This window comes from Gymnoscopelus braueri, assembly GCF_963280865.1.
Source record: "Gymnoscopelus braueri genome assembly, chromosome: 18".
Classification (NCBI taxonomy): domain Eukaryota; kingdom Metazoa; phylum Chordata; class Actinopteri; order Myctophiformes; family Myctophidae; genus Gymnoscopelus; species Gymnoscopelus braueri.
The window spans coordinates 50,830,441-50,851,579 of NC_137618.1; the positions used below are offsets into that span (position 1 = coordinate 50,830,441).

Sequence of the window (21,139 nt, forward strand, 5' to 3'; positions counted from 1 at the left end):
CGGTGAGAAAAGTAATGCGGTAAGTGGGACGGTCGTCCCGCACGTTTTGATGTATACATTGGTACTAACGAGTAAACCGTGTGGGATGAGAAACTTTTTTCGCGGTACGTGCGGCCAAAAGGGGCGGAGTTTCGCAGTTTTTGGCTAATAACGTCGCCATGGTAACGCGTGACGGAAATTCGTTTCCGAGCACATCATTCCCGAACTGGCCGCACGTTTTGATGTATTTATTGTTGCGGTAGTGTAAACCGTGCGGCCCGTACGGACGGACGAACTTTTGTTGCGTGAAATAAACTTGGATTAATAAATATGGCGGAATGCAACAAGTGTGCCACTGCCATTGCATGGCAGGCACACTTAACTACACTTTAGAAACAAGACCAAATAAACAACTATACTTTAGAAACAAGACCAAATAAACAACTATGCTTTAGACCAAATAAACAACTATGCTTTAGAAACATGACCAAATATACAACTACACTTTAGAAACAAGACCAAATAAACAACTACGCTTTAGAAACAAGCCCAAATAAACAACTACACTTTCTAAAGTGTAGTTGTTTATTTGGGCTTCTTTCTAAACAAGACCAAATAAACAACTATGCTTTAGAAACAAGACCAAATAAACAACTATGCTTTAGAAACAAGACCAAATATACAACTACACTTTAGAAACAAGACCAAATAAACAACTACACTTTAGAAACAAGACCAAATAAACAACTACACTTTAGAAAAAAGCCTAAATAAACAACTACACTTTAGAAACATGCCCAAATAAACCACTACACTTTAGAAACAAGCCCAAATAAACAACTACACTTTAAAAACAAGACCAAATAAACCACTACACTTTAGAAAATAGCCAAAATAAACAACTACACTTCAGAAACAAGACCAAATAAACAACTACTGAGAAAAACTGCAGCCCTCAACTAGCAATATTTACAAGAGACTTTACAGAAGAACAAGCACAACATAGCTTATAATAAGCAGACATGGCAACACACCTTTCAGAGTGTGTGGGGGGGGCGTGTCCATGTCCACACACTGAGACGGGGCGGAGCCTGACGTCTCCGGGGCAACCAGGGAAGAGGAGGAGCTCAGTCTGACGGGAGGAGGTCTGCTCCTGCTCCCTACACAACACAACACAACACACAACACACAATACATCCACACGGCATAGTGTCATCAGTGGGTTGTACCTAGGGGGGCGGAGTTGCACTCAGATTTCCCCCAGCTGGTATAGACGGAGGGATGTGGGGTTTTCAAACTCATATGCTGTAAAAGTGTACTGATCTAAAAGCAGGCGTCATGGCTTGCCAGATCACAGGCACAGAACGTTGTTGCCACTCGACAAGGAATGCTACATGAGCAAATTAAACAAGAGTCCGATTGGAATGTTGTCCTGACTGAATCCAACACAACACAATGGCCCGAGGTTATCGGATTTAATCACCTGGTAAGAGACACTATTGCATTTTCTATAGATATGATCAATTAAACTTATCATAATATCAAAAAGCAAAAGCCATTCATTCATCAATGATGTTTATAGAACACGTTTTAGTGAATTCCAAGTACAGGAGACATCGACTCCATTGCAGTTTGGAAACGCAACATGCAGCGATTTACACACAAAACAAGCCAAACCCTAGACTATCCTCGTTTAAAAACCTACAGAAAACACAATTGTTAATCTGGCAATGAACACGGAGCTAAAGCAGTGCGTAAATCCTGCATGATATTAAATGACGCACTTCGCCAAATGGTAATGGCGACGGTACGTGCCGTTCACAAAACAGTCTCTAAACTGTACTTCAAATTCACTATAAACATTATTGATGACTTAATGGCTGTTGGGTTTTGATATTATGGTAAGTTTAATTGATCATATCTTGTAATAGTGTCTCTACCAGGCGATTAAACACGGTGCATATGTAAACATGTTTTGTAACAAGGAGCGAGACAAGAGGTAACCAGAAGACTCGCACCAAAACACGCTCGCCCCCATTTTTCTCACCGACCAGCGGTTCTTGTATTCTTGTATTTGTTTTACGGTTTGAAATAAGTTCAGGGTTAAGGCATAGTTTTACTGAGGTTCAGTTTAGGAATAAGGTTATGTTTAGCAGTTTAGGCATAGTTTTACTGAGTTTAGGAATACCAGGTGAATACCGGCGGGTTTGCCCCGGGGCGACTGTGTTTTGGGGCGAGTGTTTTGATACTCAGACGGAGATGGAAAGAGGGAAACAGATCTCCGGTCTCAGTGGTGCTTGTGCTGAAACTTGACTAATGCAATAAGATATAAGGATAATCTGATAAACCACATGAACCCCAGTTTACGTATTCTGGGGGGAACATAAACCAAACATTGCCAATCTAGCTCACAGTTACAACGCGTCGCGTTCCGACGCGCTGTGAGCTCATAGATTGTCAATGTTTGGTCTTTTTAGTCACATATATCTTAATAATAAGTCAACTTTTCCGAGGGCGAGTGGACGATTATGTTACAGCTGTCCTTCCGATGGATTTTTCTTGGCTGACAATGTCTCCATCGTCCATAAAATAGCTCTGAAAGTGATCTAACGATCGTGTATGATGTAACTCTATGAGGCAGATCGTTCTGTTTTCCCCTGGGACAAAATCGAATGGGCGTTCCTGGGCGTTCCCGTCTATCTCCGTGTGTATCTATAATATGTTGTTTAACCCATTTAGACCAGGAAAGAATCTGTGTCATTGCGATATTTCTTTGGCTATTCAAAAATAGCAGACCTACAAGCTCTTAGATCTGCATCAAATATTTTTTGAAAATCTTTGAATATATACACACATATATATATATATATATATATATATATCAGGGGTCGCGCTAGGATTTTAATCTGCCGGTCCGGAATGATTCAAATTTATCGGACATCTGATAAACATACCGGTCATAATTATGTTTATGCATTAATTACAAGCAGGTGCGTAAAAACAGCCTAACACTTGCCTACAGCATTATATTTTGGATTGAGTTATTTGAACATGAACCATGATGAACGAGTAATATACAAATTTTATATAGCAGGGTCATCTTGCACAAATACATTAATTACCTAGATTACCATTTGCGCATGCTGCGTCACTGCGTGCGTAATGGTTTCTCAATAATCAATTGCGTTTGAACGCATTTTCTAATCAAAGGGCACTGCACAAAAATGGGCATTTCAGATTAATCCTTCATAACGTGGTGCCTCAGTTGACCTGTTAGGGCAATAAATTATAGACCACTACTCACTCACAGGTGGTTATACTGTATAATTAGGCAGTGGATATCGTCCGTGCGTCTAGTTGGGACAGCCGTGGGAAAGTTGATGAGTTGTGAGAATAACGTGTCCACCTCATAGAGTTAAAAATAGGTTCACCTTTATGATTAACGTCGTGTTTCATCTGGATGCCACAGCCTAAGCTGTTGTGAAGAGTATTTACGCATCTGTGTTGGATGTTTCATCTTCAAATTGCATTGTTGTTAAACTATAGTAGGGCAACTTGCCAACTTTACTCACAAGTGCCCTTGTAATAGCCTAGTGTCTGTGACATATTCTAACTCGTAATGATACAACTTGTGTGTGACTGTTAAATACACAACTTTATCTAATATAACCGGACCGCGGTCTCTGCCTGACTGTCGTGCAGACAACAGTTGTAATATATTGCAACAACTGCGCAGCAGCAACAACTCTCTTCTTCCGGTCATCCCTTCACAATAAAGTGTCTCCCATTTACCTCCCAATGCGTAACATTTTACACTGATTATTATTAACCGGAAATAGGTGTAACTTAACAGCGTGTGACACACTCTTTCTTTCTCTCTTTCGCTCTCTCTCTCTCTCGCTCTCTCTCTCTCTCTCTGTCTCTCTCTCAGAAACACACACACACGCTGTTAAGAGAGAGAAAGAAAGAGCGAGGGAGCGCACGCGCGCGCGAGAGAGAGAGAGCTTGCAAAGCAGAGGATTTGAAATGTGCCTGATTTGTGGTGATAATTAATGAACTGCCGTGTCATTGTCAACCGGTCAGGATGTCCGGAGAGATTTATTTTTTCCGGTCTTTGTCATAAAAAATCTGTCAAAACCGGCAATTATCGGACTAACGCGACCTCTGATATATATATACAGCATTTTGTTCAAAACGGGCCACTGCAAACTTTAGATACCAATCTTAGCCAATCAGGATGGAATATGAGAAATCAGACAGATCCGTCACATGACTGTATAGATACTGCGTACCGATTTGTGTGATGTTTGGACAAAATCTGTAGGAGTAATATTAAAAAGGACGTTTTGCAAACATCTGCCTCCTGGTGGCGCTATAACAGGCCAATGTGACAAATTTGGGACAGAGGTTCTAATCTGACATCCAGGGAGTGTGTGTGGTCAGTTTCACGTCGATCGGGCTAACAGTGCTGGAGATTAGCTGAGAGCTGACGGACGGACGGACGGACGGACGGACGGACAGACAGACAGACAGGGTGAAAACATAGTTTCATAGTCTCCGCCACGTCTTCGGCCTGGCGGAGACTATGAAGGTGATAAGTGGCTTCTCTCTCCAGTCAGCATTCCTTTCCTCACCGTGGCTGATCCTCAGCGGTGGCGCCCCCTCCAGGCCAGAGGCGGTCCTCTGGAGCCCAGAGCTGGAGCCTCTCTGCTGCATCTCCTCCTCTACACCCTGCCGGTAGTACTTCAGCTTCAGCTCTGCATACCTGCAGTAACACAGAGCTCCACTAGGTTACCTGCAGTAACACAGAGCTCCACTAGGTTACCTGCAGTAACACAGAGCTCCACTAGGTTACCTGCAGTAACACAGAGCACCACTAGGTTACACTAGGAAAAAGAGCACACCAAGTACAGTGCAACTCAGGTGTGTTTTCCTTAGTCTACACGAGAGGGTCTAAGTGGTTAAACTGAAGTGATATTGATGAATTCCAAATCTTATCAAAGTGTTCCACCCTGGGTACCACAGGCCCCATTTTGAGAAACGCTGCCCCCTGCAGGCCTACCTGAGCATAGCTCTGATCTTGTCGTTCTCCTTCTCCTTCAGGCTCTTCTCTCTCTGCAGCGCCGTTAGCTCCTTCTTCTGGCTGGACACCTAGTGGACAGTGGAGGGAAGTACATGTACAGCCACTATACTAGAGGGAGGTAACACCCACCTATAGAACAAAACGCCTTGTGAAGCGTTGTGAGCTTGCAGATCGGCTATTTTGACATTTTTGCCTCTTTCTTAAAATTTCACAATGTTTGACCAGCTTTTATAGCATAGTTTGTTGATTACTTTTGATGCAGAAATGGTCTTTCATTTATTTTCTCTTAAAAAAGGTCTTTAAGGTATCATGACATTCATTTTCACTTTTTTTATTTTCAATGTTTTATTTGGGGTTTTATGACCTCAATTACACCCAAAAAACCTGAACTTAGAACATTCAGTGGATTTTCTGTGGTCTGGGGTTTTCTGAATAATTAGGCTGAAAAGTAATCTGAGCTTGGCCCTTCGACAGTGAGGTCACAGTCGATTAATCCCGCCCACTCTCCTCCTCGCCCCTCCCCTCCCCTATCCTTTCCTTTGGGGGGGGCGGAGCAGAGGCGATGATTGACAGGCAAAATCCCTCACCAGCGACACCCGCAGGCAAAGATTTCTTTTTTCATTGCAGTTGAAAAGGCTTTAGAAATGTGAGAGAAAAACACCTGCCATGGATCACTGGAATGGAATTTTCACTTAAAACTTTTTGTACACTTTTGAAGGACCAGGACAAAGACTTTGAATGTTGTGTAAAAGTGAATGTCATTAAAGCTTTAAAAGTCCTAAACTTCACTGTCATCTGGGGACCCCCAAAAATCATGAGAACCACTGCTGTACTTGAAGGAGAACTTTAACTCAGTCTTCATTTTGATGTAAGTTTAGTAATGTAGTCTTTTTTAAATAAAATTCTATTTAGTTTTTAAGTCATATTTTAGTCAACTGAAATGTTTTACGTTTATAGCAGGTTCACATAATCACACTAAAACATCCTTAGTCTAGTTTAGGTGGACTAAATGTCACAAGATTTTAGTCGTTGATTTAGTCGACTAAATGTATTTTGGCGGGGCCGTGATGGCGTCGTAATGATGCGTTTGTATTCAGCTGTGTGGCTAAAATAGCCGATCTGCAAGATCACGCCACGACGTGAGGAAAAGCGTATTTATGGTTTTGTTACGTAAACCAGTGGTTCAGTTACACAATAGATATATTTGGCCCCCCATCTGATTATTATTTAAAGACATTTCAGGGACCAGAAGACATTTGTGTTAAAAACGTTACCTGGGCTTTGAGCTCCTCAAACTTGACCCCCACGACCTTCAGCATCTCGGCCAGGACGGTCTCCACCGCTCCATTGACCGCCCGCTCCACCACCGTTCCCATTTGACCGCGGATCAGCGACACGGCGATGCTCACGTCCATGCTCACAGATCTGCAAGACTGCACGAAACACACCTGCAACACAAGTTGAGAGTAACGATGTCCTGACGTCACTGGTTCATCCTCTGGGTCACTGAAGTCATTTCTCTATGGAGAATAACATAGAGTCGTCTTACAATCGTCTCATATAAGAATAATGGTCCAAACATAAACAAACTGTCCCGGCGATATTGTCAGGATGTGAATCTGTATCGTTTATATTATATATATATATATATATATATATATATATATATATATATATATATATATATATATATATCTACTCTTATAAAGGGGAGATTGCTACTACTTCCGCGGCTGGCGGCTGACGCCCACAGCAATTCCATAGCAATTGCACCTCTCGCCTGCTGACGCCATACCCACAGCATTGATTTCGACTAAACACAACAACTACATCGGACCTCTCAACACAAAACCAGCCACAACGTGCACGCTGAATTTACGGGTGGCGTAGGGCACCTCTCATTGCTCACTACATATTTTCCACCTCGCAAAATAATTAATTCCACTCACCACATTACGAGCACAACGGAAGGGGAAACAGTTTCGCACCGTTTACCGTGCGCACCACCGAACGCCAACAGCCGAAACAAAACGAAGCAGCGGCCATTGAAATCAGCCGTCTTCGCTCGCAAAAGCATGTAAGGGATAATGCATGGGGACGTAGTCATTATTCACATTTAAAGCCCTTCAGGGCGATTAACCACCATTATCCCGCTTATTACACGGCTACTTAATAAATACAATGAAAGTATTCCATAACTATTGGGCTGGGCGGACACGTTTGCCTCGGAAAACAAATGACACAATGAAAAAAAAAATCGCCCCAAAACACAGTCGCCCCGGGCCAAATCCGGCGGTATTACAGGCAAATCGCCAGTATATACACTGGGGGGCGACAGTGTTTTGGGGCGACTTTTTTTTCCCTTTCCTCATTTGTTTTCCGAGGCGATTGCAACGTCTATTTCTCACTTCAAATGTTTTCCAAAACATTCTTGAGAGCAACGTTTAGTTGTAAATGACATTGGTTGTTTGTTTACATGCCTGTCATGTTGGATAACGCATAAAACCAAACAGCGCAGGTTCAATCTCTCTGCATCGCCACAACAACAACTTCCACTATGATCGTCACCCAGCCAGCAACAACAACAAAACAAACTTATGGCCTACCTTTCCTTGAGGTCAACTGTGAAGAATAACATTGCAAAAATAGTTCCAATCCAGTGCGTAACACACAAACAAAAACACCTAATTTTGAGCCACGAGCGATATGAAGAAAAAGTCCACCCTTTTCATGTGTGTGCGACGTGTGTGTGTGTGTGTGTGTGTGTGTGTGTGTGTGTGTGTGTGTGTGTGTGTGTGTGTGTGTGTGTGTGTGTGTGTGTGTGTGTGTTGTTGTCACGTGACCACTACTAGCCAACCAACAGCCTGGACTACATTCAGTGTTGCCAGATTGTGCGCGAGAAACAAGCTACCATCCATGTTTATGCACAAACAACAGACAAAGACGGCGACTTTTCACCGATGGCTTTCACCGAGGACGGTCGCACCTTTTATCTGCTCCTGGATTCTACCCCGCGCTCTATTCTTTAACGGCGAAAACAACACCTTCGCCTCAAAAAGATCATCACTGCCAGCAACAATCTGGTGCTGTTCTACGCTGCTATTTTGCAAGGATTCATATTCATCGAATCCCACAATGTGCAGCTTCAACGGAGAGCGAGTCCAAACGGAGATTTACCGCAAGACGCGGCGACGTTACTTTTTAAAGTGGTCGGCGCGAGTAAATCGGTGCAAACACGGAGAAGGACACCAAACCAGCTAGACGGCCTTACAGTAAGAAAGATTATTTGGTTGAGTTTATTGTTGTCGGGAAATGTACATCCTAATCCCGGCCCACCGACCGTGAAGAGCACGGAGACTCGCAATGATCACAACTTCAACGGCCTAAGCAACTTCACAGCTGATTTCAAACGCGACGGAAGCGCCCGACAAGGTCCGGTCCACAACATGCAGACAAATAACTTTGTTTGGCAACGGCCCACCTCACCTGATAAGAACGAACCCCAGCAAAGAGCTGGAGAAACAAGGATGGATTATTTGTCCCGGTTAACATCCGTGCTGGCTGCAAGACCTGCATTCTCAAGCAGACGACCACCGCCTGAAGGAATGTGGCCGGTGACGAGACAAGGGCTTCCCCAACAGCAGCGTCACCAAGAGGAGTTCCTCATGCGCCACACGGGCCCAAGACAACCGCAGGGTATCTCTCAGAGAAAAGCACAAGAAAACGATGTTTGTTCCCCTGTTTCTACCATCTCCTGGCACCACCGCTTGGCGTCGACGCGGGACAATAGCTTCACCCCTCCCCCACCCCCACCCCTCCTCCTCCTCCTCCACCACCACCACCAGTCGATACCAGGACAACCGCATAGTATCCCACCGAGAGGAATGCTGGGAAACGGAGTTCCTTTCCCTGTTCTCCAAGCGGTCACTGGACAACTACATGGTTTTCCCCTGTGGGATCGGCATGGAAACAGAGAGTTTTCCATTTCCCCAAACAGTCCTTTGCCTGGGGGAATTTGGCCGAGGTCGACACAAGGGTTTCCCCACATCACCCCTCCCCCACATCCACCACCCCCACCCCCCCTCCCCCACGGCAGATCTAAGGAAGGATATGCGGCCTCAAATCACCTCCACACCCCCCCGCGGACATCACAAAGTCCCCCCCTCCCCCACCCACACCTCCGACCCCCCCCCACTGACCCCCCAGAGACTGTAAGGGACAATGGTTACTACTCAACTGAAGACTTGGATGCCCTCTTTTCTACTAGAGGTACTCACATTGTTCACTTGAATGTTAACAGTCTTAAAAACCCTGAAAAAAATTCTGAGCTGAGATCCATGTTTGGAAGTGGCAAGGTAGACATTATTTCATTCTCAGAAACTAAGTTGGATAATTCCATCAAAGACTTTGAGATTGAAATAAAGGGCTACAATGTCATCAGAAAAGACAGAAATCTCTCTGGGGGTGGGGTTTGCATCTATGTGAGATCAGACATTATTTACGATGTGATCCCAGATATGGATAACAACCCCACTGAATCGGTCTGGGTCAAAATGTTATACCCACATGCAAAACCACTGATAATTGGCGCTATCTACAGACCCCCAGATCAAAATGCTTTTTATGAGATTTAGGAAACTCTGAGACGGTACTAATTGGTGACTTTAACACCTGTGTTCTGAAGAAAGACTCAGCTACCTTTAAGTCCCTCAGAAAGTTCTGTGACCTGCACAGCTTTACCCAGCTGATAAAGCATTTTACAAGGGTAGGCATTGCTTCTCAATCAATCATAGACCTAGTGTTGACAACGGACCAGTCCAGAATTTCCAAGAGTGGAGTGATTGAGTGTAGCTTAAGTGATCACAATATCATTTTCTGCACTCGGAAGATTCACGGACCTGGAGCTTATTGTCACAGGACAATCAGCTGCAGGTCTATGAAACACTACTCAAGTGATCTTCTAACAACAGCTCTTGGAAAAATGGACTGGTCCCATGTCCTAAATTGCACCTCTGTGGAGGAGTCCTGGTCCTGTTTCAAAAAAGCTTTTTTGTGTGTACTTGATAACATCGCACCCACAAAGGTGGTGAGGGTCAAAGCTAGCACAGAACCTTGGATGAAGGGTGACATTTTGAATGCCATCAAACTCAGGAACAAAAGCTACTCCGAGTTCAGGAAAAACAAAAGTGAGCAGCTACTTGAAAAGTGCAGAAATCTACGAAATGTAGTTACTAAATTGATCAGAAATGCCAAAAAGAATTTCTTAAATGAGAACATAGAGGCAAACAAAAGCCACCCACAAAAACTGTGGGAGGCACTAAAACAATTAGGCTGCAACGGAAAAATTCAGACTAAATCTACAAACATTTGCATTATTTCAAGTGGCTCGCTCACTACCGACAAGCAATTGGTAGCGGACTGTTTTAACAGTTTCTTCACCACAGTTGCAACCCAGTTGGTAAGCAAACTCCCTCAGCATTCAGGTCTGTATGGCCCCGACCACATTCAAGCTCACTATGAGAAACTAGGGGCTAAAAAAGATTCCTTCTTTTTGAAACCTGTATTGACTGATGATGTGCAAAACAAACTCCTCGCCCTACAGCCTAACAAGGCCACCGGCCTTGACAACATCCCCACCAGATTCCTCAGAGACGCAGCGGTCTCCATTGCTCCCATAGTAGCCCACATTACAAACTTATCCATCAGTCAGTGTCACGTCCCACAAGACTTCAAGTTGGCAAGAGTAATCCCTCTATTTAAAAAAGGAAGCAAACTAGATCCTGGCAACTATAGGCCTGTTTCCATCCTTTGTTCCATCTCAAAGGTTATAGAGCGATCAATCCAAGAACAAATCAACAGCTACCTCAGCGAGCTTAAACTGTTGTTTGAATTCCAATCAGGCTTCAGAACATCCCACTCCACTGACACATGCCTACTATATTTGACCGACTACATCAAACGTGAGGTAGACTCGGGCAAATACTGTGGCATGGTCATGCTGGACCTCCAAAAGGCGTTTGACACTGTAAACCACGCAATTCTACTTGATAAGCTGAGGGCGATTGGTTTTGATTGCACATCACTAAATTGGATGAGATCTTACTTGGAGGGTAGAGAACAAGTGGTTGACATCAACGGAACCATGTCCTCATCCCTCCCGGTGAGCTGCGGGGTTCCTCAAGGCAGCATTCTAGGGCTGTTACTGTTCCTTCTATACATTAACGACATGAATGCTGCCTGTAACTGCAAACTGTTCCTGTTCGCTGATGACTCGGCACTCCTGATATCGGGTGAGGACAAGTTGCAAGTTGAGGAAGCTCTCAGCTCTGAACTCTCAAAAATCCGTACCTGGCTTACTGATAACAAACTGTCTCTACACCTGAAAACTGAATCCATCCTATTTGGGACCAAACATTCCCTCAGTAAAATGAAGGTAAATGACTTCAAGGTCAAAGTCGATGACACAATCATCACTAGCAAAGAAGAGATTACCTATTTGGGATGTATTCTTGACAAATACCTGTCAGGTGAAAGCATGGCAACAAAGGTGGTCAAAGGAGTAAACCAGAGAACCAGATTTATGGGCAGAGTTTCCTCTTTTGTCAACCCTCAGGCCCTCAGGACCCTCTCAGGGGCCCTGATTCAGCCCCTTTTTGACTATGCTAGCTCCTCTTGGTACTCCAACACCTCAGTGTCACTGATGACTAAGCTTCAAACTAGGGTTGTTCCGATACCATTTTTCCAGACCGAGTACGAGTACAAGTACTCAATTTTCAGTACTCGCCGATACCGAGTACCGATACGAGTACTTTTTGTTTTTGTTGAGTAACCACTTATTTTACCCCAATTTTCTCCAATTTCATTTCATTGTTATGCCTTGTACTTGTAATGATACTGTAATGTTCAATTACCACAATAATAAGACTGCTGATTCTTAAGATACTGTTTTTTTATTTCTTTAAACAATTTATTTAACTGTCAATTAAGCAGCACACACCGGCACAGCCAACACTGAATTGAGTAGCACAGCCAACTGAGCCAAAGTACAGTAAGCTCAAACAGTTTAAAATAAATGCTTAGTTGTCAGTGTCACCTGTTAACTCTCTCTGAGTTATAGTATTTATTAATAATTTAATTTGAATAAATTAAGGTACAAACATGAAACAACTTTTAACCTGTAACTCTCACTGAGTTATGGTATTATTTTAAAGCAACCAAGGTCCACATAAAAATAAATAAAAATACAAAATGAACATGCTGTGCATATAACTGGCATCAGGCAGCCTGTGTGCCATCTAAAGACTCTAGTCTAGGTCTCACTCTCTTTCTCTTTTGGAAAGGTAAGTGGCAGGTTCTTTTTGATAAAAATAAGCATCTCTGTATGTTCAGCTGAGAGCCTATTTCTGTTTTCCTCAAGAATATTTGAGGCCGAGCTAAAAAGCCGTTCACTTTCCACACTACTGCATGGTGCTGAGAGGTATTTTTGTGCCAATTGGGCCAGAGTGGGATATCTCACTTTGTGAGCAAGCCAGTACTTGAGTGGTTTGTCTTCTCGAGGAATTGTGGCCTCTGCAAGGTATGTCTCTAGCTGGATGGCAGCAGTCACTGGAGTACTGCTCAGTGATTCTTGTTCTTCTGCAATTTCGTCAAACATACTGTCCAGACTGCTGCAGGGCTGGTCCCTCTGTGGCCTTCTGACAGGTGGCTCCTCCATGTCCTCGTGGTCCCTCGGTTGCCATCCCCACCAGAAAGTTTCTGGAGCTCATTTGTCACCATCCCCTTGGCCAGCCTGGCTGTGTTGGTGTCTGAGAAATACCGATCCTTGTATCTACAAAAAAGAAGAGGAGAAAAGAGAGAATCGGACAGTTTAGTTCACAAATCACAATACTGTATGTCAAATCATAGGCAACATTTAACTACTTGGAGGTGTTTTTTAGCAAGCAACAATACATTTGTATTGAGGGAAAGAAACAAAACTACTGTAGTATGCATTAAATGCCATTAATATCAGGTGGACTATAAATGATTTTTTTTTAAACTTTTTTAAATATGTGCCTGCCCTACTGACTCTTTTATTTAAGGTAACATTATGCACATTTTCCCTCCTTCAAACTTAATAGCCACATACTGTACATGTACTGTCATTAAATTAAGAGGACATTTGTATTTATTTTTGACATAGATATATAAGACTATATTAGTTACCTTGCATCAAGTATGGTTGCAATGCAGTAGAGTGGATTGTCCTCGGTGTCCTTAAAGCGTTTCTTCACAGCTTGCAGCAAGGTGTCCTTCATTGTTCTTATTCCACGGTCCTCCTCTGTCTCTCTGGCCAGCAATCTCTTGAGCACCGTCACAGCGGGGATCACTTCTGCCGCTGTTGCATCAGCGCAGCTCACCTGATTGATTGATTGAATACTTTATTAGCAGTTTGCAAAAATAAGCCCAATAAAGCCTATGGCTTGTTTCCATTGGGGTCCTTTGTAAATCGGATTAATGACAAAATCATTCAAATCAGGATTATTTGACACATTGGCTATTCAAAAATAGCAGATCTACAAGCTCATAGTGCGGCACCGAGTGCCGTGCTATGAGCTTGTAGATCTGCTATTTTTGCAAAAATCATGTAAACACTTAACATTTAGATCAAAAAGAAAACTATTTACAAACCTGTCGGGTTAACTGTTCAAAGGGAGCCAATACAGAGATAGACTTCTCCAGTAGACTCCATTGGTTAGCACTGAGGGTGTCAGGGAGATCGTCGTGTTCTGACGCAAATATTCCAAGGGCTCGTTTCTGTTCGATGAGGGATTGCACCATATAAAACGTACTGTTCCAACGGGTCTGTACGTCTTGTTGGAGACGTTTTATAGGCTGGTTGATCTCCGCCTGGATGTCTTCTAGGCGGGAGTATGCCAACTGGGAATGTTTAAAGTGCCCAACAATTCTTCTCCCGACTGCCACGGCATCTTTAACACTTCGCTGAGCAAGAAGACCTTCGTACCTTCATGTTCGAGGCATTGTCTCGGACAACAACGTGAACGGATTCTTTAGTTATCTTCCATGTTTGAAGCATTTCGGCAAACGTATCGGCTATTACACGGCCTGTATGTGAACCACGACATTCTTTGGCGTGCAGTATGACTCTTTTAAGCTTGAACTCACTGTCTATCCACTGCGCAGTTAGGCTGATGAGCGCCATTGGACTCACGCTACTGCTCCAAATATCCGTGGTGAAACTAATCGCCGACATATCACACAACATGCTGTGTATGTGTTCTTTCACAAAGTCGTGTACTTTAGGCAACATGGTTTCTGTGAGATAACGACGGCCTGGAACCTCATACCTGGGCTCCAAAGCGTAAAGAAGCCGTCGGAACCCCACGTTCTCCACAACTGACAACGGTTGGTCGTCAAGGGCAATGAAGTGGGTGAGAGCCTGTGTTATTTTTACTGCCTTCGGGTTTTCTTTGGACATTGTCTCTCGCTTCTCCAATGTTTGTGGTAAAGTTGGCTGTTTAAGCCTGGCGCTGCTGGCACTAGCAGCCTTAAACTCTGCATACTCCGGTTTGTGTTTCTTTTCGAGATGTTTTATCAAGTTGCTTGTATTGTATGCACTGGGTTTCGTGCCCCCCCTCGATAGTTTAGCAGAGCATATCTTGCATTCTGCCACGCTTTTGTTGTCGTCTTGAACGCGAAAGTACTTCCAAACCGGCGACGACATGTTTTTTTTTCTCCATTCATTTAAGAAGGGGGTGTGTGCGTGTGTTGTTGTGCAGCCAGCGAGCCACGCTGCATGCAGGATGTAGAACAACACAAACTTGCATTCCAATGGTACGGCGCCATCTGCGGGCCGTGTCACTGCAATAACATGTTGGCAACTTTTTAATGTTTTGGTATCGGGTAAAAGTATCTGGAGCTTTACCGAGTACCGATTCGAGTACACAAGTAGCGTATCGGGCCCGAGTACCGATACTGGTATCGGTATCGGAACAACCCTACTTCAAACCTCCCAAAACAAACTGATCCGACTACTTCTCGGACTGGGGCCCATGACCCACCTCTCTCCCACTCACTTTGCCAGCCTAGGCTGGCTCAGGGTGGAAGACAGGGTTAAACAACAAAAAATGGGTCTGGTCTTCAAAATTGTAAATGCAGATTTGCCCGATATGCCCCCTATACCCGCATATCTGTATAAATACCTCGAAAAAGTTAGTGACACCCACAGCCACGAAACTAGAGGGAGCGTAAACAACAATCTGGTACCACCCACCCATAAAACAAACATGGGCAAATTCTCCTTCTATAGCACAGCCACCAAGGAATGGAATAGTCTAACCCCATCCCTCAAAAAATGCAGTTCGCTGGGCTCATTCAAAACAGCCCTAAAAACCCATCTTTCTGGAGGCCGAAAGAGGAGCTAGTACCAGTTTCCCTGTAGACAGACGACCCCCCCCCCCTCCATCCTCTTTTTTGTACATATTTTGTATTTCCTCATGCTTTTTTTGTATATCATTTTTATTTTTCCATGCTTCCCCCCCCCCTTTTTTTTGTACATATATTTTTTAAATGCTTTTTTTTGTACATAGTGGTATTTTTTCTGTATTATCTGTATTTTCATGTTGATTTTTGAACTGTTTGGTTGCTACTATATATGTCTATGAAATTAACTCAAGGACCCCAACGGAAACAAGTCCGCAAGGACTTTTTTGGCCGGACCTTTTAGACAAAAGCATTATAAATGTAACTGTGTTGTTTTACATTCTTTTGCCTAATAAAAATTTCAATCAATCAATCAGACGCGACCGAACGTGTGCGGTGTGGGAGACGACGTAGGCCTAATAATAGAGCCCTGTGCGCGGCTAGCGGGCCGGCCGCCCGTAGGGCGGACGGACCTCTAGTATATATATATATATATATATATATATATATATATATATATATATATATATATGTTACAGTATGATTGGAGAACCAGTACGATTGAAGAATGCGCGCTCGTTTTTACCACCCACCCAGCACTAGAGGGAGCCACAAGCCAGGCTTGTGCACAAACATATATGGCCACACACACACACACACACACACACACAGTCACACACACACAAACACACACGCGCACGCGCTCATGCTTTTTTTGGTTTATTGAAAGCAGGACTGTTTAGATACTTTTATTGTGTTCTGGCTTTTGTTTTACTTTCTCCCTGACTGACACACACACACACACACACACACACACACACACACACACACACACACACAGTGATCCATGAAAAGAACTATTCTGTCCCTATCGGTTTACAAATCAAACGGCGCTGAGTCGACTAGTGGAGCGTCGGCCGGTCACCGCGGGCACTCGCGCCTGGAGGCGCGAGGGCGCGCTTCCTCGGCCTCAAGCTCCACTAAGTCGGCGCGCCGTGCGTGTGAACGCGTGTTCAGCGTTCCCCTCATAGATATTATGGTTCCCCTAGCGTAGCTTCCTGGTTGCTATGTGGGGGGGAACAACAAAAGACAGGTCTCCGTCGGCGCATCAAAGCCCCGCCTCTCCGCGCTCTCCTTCTCCTCCTCCTCGGAGGAGGAGAAGGAGAGAAGGAGAGGACGGGACGGTTTAAAACGCGAGGAGGAGGAGGAGGAGGAGGCTCCTCTTCCTCGCGAGCCTCGCGTAATAACCCCCCGCCTCGCAGCGCCGTCCTCCTCCTCCTCCTCGCGAGCCTCGCTAATAAACCCTGTCTCGAAAAGCCCCGCCTCGCCCCGAAGGAGCCCCGTGCCTAAAAACGAGCGCTCTGTCTTCAATCGTACTGGTTCTCCAAACGTACTGTGACATATATATATATATATATATATATATATATATATATATATATATATATATATATATATATATATATATATATATATATATATAGAGAGAGAGAGAGAGAGAGAGAGAGAGAGAGAGAGAGAGAGAGAGAGAGAGAGAGAGAGAGAGAGAGAGAGAGATAGATAGATATTGTCAGCTCAGTTCTACAGGATCTCTTTTCCACTAGTCTTAGTTCTACTGGATCTCTTCTCCACTAGTCTTAGTTCTACTGGATCTCTTCTCCACTAGTCTTAGTTCTACTGGATCTCTTCTCCACTAGTCTTAGTCCTAATGGATCTCTTTTCCACTAGTCTTAGTTCTACTGGATCTCTTCTCCACTAGTCTTAGTCCTAATGGATCTCTTCTCCACTAGTCTTAGTTCTACTGGATCTCTTCTCTACTATATATACATGTTACAGGGAGATTGGAGAACCAGGGAGATTGAAGAAGGAGCGCTTGTTTTCAGGCAATTCTGTAAAACCAACGCTAGAGGGCAATGCAAGCCAGACTAGAGGGAGGGGGGGTGTGTGTGTGTGTGTGTGTGTGTGTGTGTGTGTGTGTGTGTGTGTGTGTGTGTGTGTGTGTGTGTGTGTGTGTGTGTGTGCGCACACGCATGCACACACATGCACGCGCCCACGCACACATGAATTGTTTTAGTTTCTCCCTGACACACACACACACAGTGATCCATGAAAAGAACTATTCTGTCCCTATCGGTTCACAACTCGGACGGCGCTGATTCGACTAGCAGAGCATCGGTATGGAAGATAATATTGGACTTTATTATCTGCAAAGATTTTTGTGTCGGTCACTCGTATTTCTCCATCTCTCACTCGTATATTGGGTGACATCACAAATATTATCCATTGTTCACTCATATTTATCCATCTTTCACTTGTATTTTCGGGCACCTCACAGTATTTTGTAGTGTGGTCACAAAAAAAAAAAAGATTTGTAAATATAAAATTTACCTCTGTAATTACGAGAGGTTTTTTTACATTTGTGGTTCGCTTTTTTACAAGCGCAATAATGTCCAATTCCTCCCTCTCCAACTTTGTAATTTACACCTGGCAAATAATCTTTATGGCTAATAACTCGCAAATGAATTCACAAATGTTTTGACTGCTTCACTCGTGTTTTCTGGTATCTGCAAGTAAAAAAAAAAATCGAGCTCTGTAACTACGACGCACAATATATGCTTGTGGATCTGATTTCTACACATGTGTGCATGCCTTTTACAAGTGACGCAATATACGCTTGTGGATCTGATTTCTACATGTGCATTGCCTTCTACAAGTGACGCACACATTACGCTTGTGGATCTGATTTCTACACATGTGTGACTCCTCTTTTTCAGCTTGTGGCCGCGTGTCATTTGTGACGTATTTTTGTCCAATCTGAGGCTAGCTCACTTGCAGAAACAGTGTGTCGCGTGTAAACAGTGCGTCGTGTGTATCAGCCCCCCACCCCTTCCCGTGGGCTGCAGTTATTACACAATCCAGCAGGAGGCACCATTGTGTATACAATAGGGCTTAAATGTTTAACGTATGGTTTTATAATATAATAATGTATATCTGCAAAGTAACTAGTAGGCCTAACTAAAGTTTTCAAATAATTGTAGTGGAGTGAAAGTACAATATTTGCCTCTGAGATGTAGTGGAGTAGAAGTAAAAGTACTGCAAACTAGAAATACTCCAGTAAAGTAAAAAATACCTCAAAATTGTAATTGTAAATTAAGTACAGTACTTGAGTATATATATATATATGTATATATATATATATATATATATATATATACATACATGATTATAATATAACATTATGGCTACATCAATGTTAGACAGATGGACAGATATATCTATCTATAAAACCGCTCTAAAAGAGCACTTAGGTGGCTGCAATTCGAAACTGGCCCCTGTATAAATCTCATTTTTTGTGCTTGTGCTCTAATTTGTGCCGTCGAAATTGTGCTACTTAATTATTTTGAATATACATTTAAAATAAATAAAACTCCTCGGTCTCTGTGCAGTGCGCCGATTACCTCTAAGTATGTTCACCTGCTGTGCCCTAATTTCCCTGGTACAGTCAGTCAGTCAGTCAGTCAGTCAGTCAAATACAGTATAAGCGTATACAGGGTATCTTCACATTTCTAAAGTGATAGTTTAAGGACTTTTAAGACCTTTTTAATACCTCTAAATTGAAAAAAAGTTAAAAAAAATATATATACTATAAAAATTATTATAATATTATAAAATAAAACTATACAAATTGTCAAATATGACCTAAGAAAGAGGCAAACATTGTGAAAATAGCCGATCTACAAGCTCACAAATGCGAGGTGTTTTGAGCTTGTAGATCTGCTATTTTTGCAATGTATTTATCTGTGGAGCCGAGTCAAACTAAATTTAACATCTCAACTCCTTTTTTGGGGGATTCTTTTGGGGGGTCACGGCCTGAAAAGTTTGGGAACCCTTGTTATAGGCTATAGCTATCACAATAATATATCAACAATTAAAACTAGACAAGCTTACAGGAAATGTATAAATTGGTTAGGCTTTTTTTTTGCACAGTAACAAAATCTCTCCTCACCTTAATGTTGGTGTATCACACAATAAATGCCCAGTTAGAAATTAGCATGATGTCATGTCACATATCAACATGGTGAAATAGCAACCTGTGTTTATTAGCTGTAAATAAGCACTGTGACACCATGATAGATATTCAGATTTGTTCAGGTTTTTATTGTAGGGATAGCCCTTTGGGGTGCAGCATCTCATTTTCGAGGGGGTCCCATAAAAACATTAACAACAGACAGATACACACATACAATACAAGTATACAGATACATTCAAACACAGATAGCTTGCTCACCCTCTTCCACCCACCCCACCAACCAACACCACATCATCAGCTGTTAAACAACAGAAGAGAAGGAAGGGCACAGTGCAACTACTATCAGTGTATATATCCCTACAGGTACAGTCAATTTAGAAGCATAAACAAGTTGTATCAAGGGAAGTCCTGAGGGGTCAGAAGGAGGAAATGGAGCTATGTAGTAGAATGACCTTCGTCCAACCTCTTTAAAGATGTGTGGGACATCAAAGTAAGGATATTGCTAGTGTCTAAGTGAATATGATGATGTATATTGAGCTAATACTGTTTCAAAGAAGGAAGGGCAACTAAAGTAAATGCATTAACGTTTTTAAAAAGAAAAACCAATCTACAGTAATTGCCTTCTTGATTTAGGCTGCAACCAATTGAGTGAGGTGAACATGAGGCAGTGATGAGTTCCATATAGACCTCAAGACAAACCGGCACAAGGAGTCATATAAAACATTAAGAGGCTTAAGATGAGGTTCTGTGGTGTTCTGCATACACAACATCAGCATAATCTATAATAGGAAGTAACACTTGAGAGATTATTATTTTCCTAACTTCAAATGAAAAGCAATTAATTGAACGGTAGAGTGAACTCAGGCAACCTAGCTATAGCTACTGTATACACTACATTATTTTGTGAAAAGAATAAACAGACAGACAGACATACATAGATTGTCTGCTGTATATCTATGTCTGTCTGTCTGTCTGTCTGTCTGTTGTTGTTTTTTTGCGGAATGTTGTGGAATATTGTGGAATACACCAACATTAAGGTGAGGAGAGATAAAAAAGGGGGGAGAAAAAACCCTCCTGCAGTGTTCGCTGCCGCGAGCGGGGATGGGGCGTATGGGAGGGTAATTCTCCTGGACACTATTGGTTGAACGTCTAGGTTGGAGTCTTGTTGTGATGCCAATTACCAATTCCTCCATGACCACTGCTGATTGGTCTTGGGTATTAGATGAGTCATCTAGCTTGGTGTCTCCCCCAATGACCCCATGTGACCTAGGCAAACATTCAGCAGAATAGAAGATCTATAAGTTCATAGATGGAAAAAGAAATGGACCACGTATAGACTCTGTTTTTCAGACCAAGGACCCCTTAGCTGAGAGAGAGATGAAGCAGGGACCCCCACTACATATTGTAGTAAATATTAAATTGAGTTGCAGATTAAACTCATTCATTTCATAGATAGCTTCATAGACTTGTTTTACAGCACTCATCAGTGTTGTGGAAATTAATATTCTTTATCTGTTTACATATCTTTTCTATTCATATGTTGGAGTCATGCTAATGTGTATTTTCAGACATTAACCCTCAGTACTTTGTCTGCTCTTTTTTCCCCTCTACACCAAACCTATTAA

General features: G+C 42.9%; 1 protein-coding gene across 1 annotated transcript in view; it reads right to left on the reverse strand.

Moving 5' to 3' along the window:
- The window catches only part of LOC308105739 (uncharacterized protein), a 46,393-nt gene that overhangs the window by 18,554 nt on the left and 6,700 nt on the right, over nt 1-21,139 (reverse strand). Inside the window, exons 2-5 of the mRNA XM_080456668.1 lie at nt 6,337-6,582; nt 5,042-5,130; nt 4,614-4,744; nt 1,014-1,139 (exon numbers count right to left, since the gene is read on the reverse strand). Coding sequence (XP_080312794.1) covers nt 1,014-1,139; nt 4,614-4,744; nt 5,042-5,130; nt 6,337-6,477 — 487 coding nt within the window. The 5' untranslated portion in view covers nt 6,478-6,582. The remainder of the gene's footprint in view (nt 1-1,013; nt 1,140-4,613; nt 4,745-5,041; nt 5,131-6,336; nt 6,583-21,139) is intronic.